At 34.3% G+C, this 4827-nt stretch overlaps 2 protein-coding genes across 3 annotated transcripts in view; both read right to left on the bottom strand.

Annotated features, from left to right (window-relative positions):
• On the bottom strand, window positions 218-1586 carry LOC104729958 (cysteine-rich repeat secretory protein 59). The gene is given in 3 exon segments (XM_010448998.1): window positions 218-371; window positions 779-1346; window positions 1349-1586. Coding segments are annotated over 3 exon segments (846 nt in total). The 5' UTR covers window positions 1562-1586; the 3' UTR covers window positions 218-306.
• Window positions 2839-4827, bottom strand: part of LOC104729948 (cysteine-rich repeat secretory protein 58-like) — a 6855-nt gene continuing 4866 nt past the window's right edge. For both annotated transcript variants that reach the window (XM_010448988.1, XM_019232779.1), the window contains 2 exons: window positions 3377-3681; window positions 2839-3021 (listed from right to left, as the gene is read on the bottom strand). In XM_010448988.1, the coding sequence (XP_010447290.1) occupies window positions 2951-3021; window positions 3377-3681 (376 nt within the window). In that variant the 3' untranslated portion in view covers window positions 2839-2950. The remainder of the gene's footprint in view (window positions 3022-3376; window positions 3682-4827) is intronic.

Below are 4827 nucleotides of genomic sequence, written 5' to 3'. Positions count from 1 at the left end.
TCAATATTAAAATGTTACTAGATAAAATCTAAAAACATGTATATATTATTAAAATATTCTCAATAATTTTTTAAAATTTTTATCCGCGTAGTAACGCAGATGTTGTTTAATAGGTTATAAAAGTGAGTTAATTATATGAACTACAATACTCACTATAACGAAATCGAGACTATAGCAACTTTAAACGAAATACAATCTTCCAAAAATGATTCGACAACCACATTAACAGGGACATGCGTACAAACAATCAAACAGGAAACACTATAACAAACTTTATTTTTTGCCCCTTCAACACGCAGTCTCTTATTATAGACCCTTCAATGCAAACACAGAAGCTGCCAGAGTCATTCCCCACAATATTTCATTATTTCCTGAAAAAGAAATACAAACATTACAATATAATTAATGTTTGCACTTATAGATTATAATCTTGTTATTGTTATTCGCAATCCTCAAACGCAAAGCAAAAAATGCGACCCTAAAATAATATATATATATATATATATATATATATATATATATATATGTACTATTCGTTTGTGCGACTCAAAGTTGTTCGTTTGACAGTTGCAGGATCCTGCTACTAAACGCTACGATTACAACTGAATTTTTTTATCACAGTAGCGATTAGTCGCAGCTACCAGTCATGCGATTGCTAAACAAATAACATCCTAGTCGTAATCTCAATCACAGTCGTTTGCGATTAATTATGAAACGAACATGGCCATACTAAATTACTAATAATATAATGTATAGGGAAGGAAGTATATTTGCTCACCTCTGATGGAGAAAGAAGTTGATGGAAGCGGCGGCAACGGTGGAGTTGTGACATAATAATTCAGAAAACAGTTAGGAGTGAAGATGATAGCTGAAAACTTGTCACTGCAACAGTCGGTAATTTCTTGCAACGCATATTCCAGACATATGGTACACTTTTCAGGATTCAAATGTGGACTACACTGAACAAGAGAGCCAAGATCATACGAGCCATCAAATCGAGTCTCGTCCATGTAATAATACGGCGTGAGAGCTGATGACAACATAGACGATCTTACGATAACCTCTCCCATCTTCTTATACAATCTCTTTTTGAACGGACCTAGTGATTTCGGTATTATATCATCAGAGCTCCAGATGCTGTTAGGCTGTGTCTCTAAAGTCGTCGTTAGAAAGAACTTATCTGAGTAACGAACCATACAATCGATGTAGTAAATGATTGCTTCCCGATGGTTAGTACAGTTTTTAGCAATCTCGATTGTTGCGTTCTTGACGCAGTTGTGGCAGGTTGTTATGTTGACGTCTCCTGTGCATAAGAACATTCCATAGACTGTGTCTGAAGCTAAGCTAGACCAGTTGTGAGGTTGTAATAGTTAACGATGGATGATTGGTTGCGAAAAGTAGAGAGCATGGTGTTGAGATTTGTGTTGTAAGTTGTGTTGTGAGTGGTGTTTCTGGATGTTTTGATGCAAAAAGTGTCCATGTGGTCGGATTCGGACAGGGTCTGGTTAATGGTGAAGAAGAGACAGAAGAGAACAGAGAGTTTCTTTGTTGTAATTTCCATGTTTTGTTTAGTTTTTTTTTGTTTGTTCCAGAGGTTATGAGATAAAAGAAATGAAGAAGGTCGTTGATTTAACAAGTTCACTGGTCTTTATTATCTTTTCAGATTTGTCTTTGTTTAGTGTTTTGTGTGTTTGGTCTTTGTTATTTACTTTGGATTCTCCCAAAAAGAGTTGACTAATGGATAACTATATATTTCGGATGGTAATTAAAGTGACAAATTATTCAATTAATGTGAAGAGAAGCAGAACAGGGCAGAGAGAGTTTCATTGAGGTTTACATAATTACATGTTTAAATTTCTTGTATGGTTTATGAGACAAGGAATCATAAATAGAGAGATAAGGTGGTTGATTTAGAAAGTTAGTTTATCGGTCTTTGTTAATTTTTTTTTTTTTTTGCTTGTTTTTTGGGTATTTGTCTAAGATATATATTTTCTTATAGCTTTGTTTTTCTTCTTGAAAACTCCCAAAAAGAGTTGACTAATGGGCGATGATTATATATTTCAAGTGGGGATTAGTTAAGGGTACAAATTAATGTATGATATCACCTTAAAACCAATATATAATGTAATTAGTTCATATACTACCTTTCCACAATTCCACCTCTAATTTGATATATAATTTAAAGAATGGGTCTAAGTGGTAATGAAATAATATAGCCAAAACATGACATTAGCATAATTTGACGATAATTTTACGTCAAATATGGCGAAAATAAAATAAATATTTATACGTAAATTATGTGATTATTTTCACAAAGTGAATTTACATGACACTTTTCTCCGGAAAGCTTTACTCGTCAGCATGAGATCTAATATGTTAGTTTTCTTATGTGTATTCGAATTTAAACTGATGATATTTTCATACTTACCTATTATCAACTTGATAAAACTCCAATTATAGCTTGAATTCTTGTTTATGCATGCAATGTGGTGGAATCTTGATCACCCTTAGTTATTAACAGAAGAAAAAAAGAAGTGATGGAGTCATTTTTCTATAAAACCAACTTGTTCGGTTGTTCCTAAATTCCTAATTGTTCAACATTTTACAATGGTTTTTTAACACATGCATATACATCAAAATCAAATGACGGGGAAAAGAAAAGAAACACAAAATCTATTATAAAAAAGGGACAATCCTTGACCTTACAACAACCGGAAGTATAACCAATTAAAAGAGGACAAATTAAAATACATAATTAAGAATGAAGCAAAATTAACGGAAACAATAATTTTTGTATAGACTCTCTTGAGAGTCTCTTTTATAGCTGTTGGCAAAAAAAAAATAATAATAATAATAATAATAATGATAATAATTTTTGTATTGCGCTTAAAAAAATCCAACTCGAAACTCAAACCAAACCTTTTTCTTAATATAGTAATCGTAAATCTGATCATAAACCCATAAGTGCAAACACCGAAACGGCCACAGCAAGAACCATTCCCCCAAGTATTTTCTTATTTTCTGTAAAAAAAAAAAGAAGAAGAAGTAATCCAAACATTACAACATTGACCATAATTTAATTTGAAAAAAAAAATCTGATAATTAATGTTGCGGCTATTATATTCTTTATTTTCTTAAACACATTTTACTTCTAAATTATTTTGAAAAACAAATCTGATATATTGAAACATAAGTTCTATATAATCAATTTTTTTCTAAAATGTAGTACAATTTATATTCTACTAGTATATTTCTTTTTTTAGTATACATAACATGTCAAAGAGGTGAACGTATCATCTATGAATCATAGATCATAGACTATGATCTATATAAACAAAAGTAGATCATTATTTCATAGAGATATGTATATGCTAACCTCTAATCGATAAGGAACCGCTGCGATTTGGCGGTGGAAGCGGCGGCAATGATGAAGTGTAGGTATCAAAACTCACCATACATTTGGGAGTGAAGATGAAAGCCCAAAGCTTATCACCACAGCACTGAGTTAGTTTTTGGAACGCAAGTTTCAGACATGTGGTGCAGTTTTTTGGATCCAAATGAGGACTACACTGAACAATAGACTCAAGATCATACTGTTCATCGACCCTAGTTGTATCCATTAGATAATATGGCGTAAACGATGAAGACATCAAAGATGATCTAACGGTAACTTCTCCCATTCTGATAAGTTTCAGACAAGAAGGAGATTAGCTTTATCTTGTTCTCGTATTAATGTGGCGTAAAAGCTTTAGTTATACAAAGATAGAGATATAACCTAAAGTGTTATAGAGGAAAAGACCAAAATAGGACAAACAAATATTGACTAAACTCTAATTGACGTATATAAGAAATATAGAGCAACAATATCTTCAACAGCCTCCCTCAAGTGGGAGCATGTACATCGAGAATGCCCAACTTGCCAAGAAAAAATAGAAGTTCCTTTTGTCCCAATGCCTTAGTAAGAATGTCTGCAAGTTGTTGTTGAGAAGGAACATGGGTGGTGACAATAATACCAACAAGAATGGCATCACGAATATAGTGACAATCGACTTCTATGTGTTTGGTCCGCTCGTGTTGAACCGGATTAACACTGAGAGCAATGGCAGACTTACTGTCCGAGAAGATGCGCATTGGCTGAGTATGAGAGACACCTAAATCAAACAGAACCCGTTTAAGCCAAATGAGTTCTTGAGTAAGAACCGCCATGGCTCGATATTCAGCTTCGGCTGAGGAGCGACTGACAGTAGGTTGTTTCTTTGTTTTCCATGAGATTGGTGTATCACCGAGCTGAACAAAATAACCCGTAAGAGAGCGCCGAGTTAGAGGACATGTAGCGTAGTCACTATCACACCAACCATTAAGCTGCAAATCGGAGGTGTTGGAAAGCAGAATGCCTTGACCCGGATTAGATTTTAAGAATTGAACCACTCTTACCGCAGCATCCCAATGATCTTGACGTGGACATTGCATGAACTGTGCTAATGTATGAACAGAGTATGACAATTCAGGTCTTGTGACAGCCAAGTAGATTAATCTGCCAACTAAGCGACGATACCTCTCAGGATTGGTAAGCAAAGGGGACTTGGACAATGGCAGCCTGTGATTTTGTTCCATGGGAAAAGGAGACGGCTTAGTGCCAAGAAGTCCCATCTCTGAAATAATATCAAGAACATACTTCCTTTGTGATAAATAGAAACCTTGATCATTTCTTGCCACTTCAATCCCTAGAAAATATTTTAAACAACCCAGATCTTTCATATGGAAGCATGACTCCAAGTAAGCCTTGAATCGATCAATGGCGACGGAGCAATTACCGGAGATAATCAA

Source organism: Camelina sativa, chromosome 2 (genome assembly GCF_000633955.1).
Source record: "Camelina sativa cultivar DH55 chromosome 2, Cs, whole genome shotgun sequence".
Lineage (NCBI taxonomy): Eukaryota > Viridiplantae > Streptophyta > Magnoliopsida > Brassicales > Brassicaceae > Camelina > Camelina sativa.
Note: the sequence above shows the minus strand (reverse complement) of the source record. Positions and strands in the feature narration are given on the sequence as shown.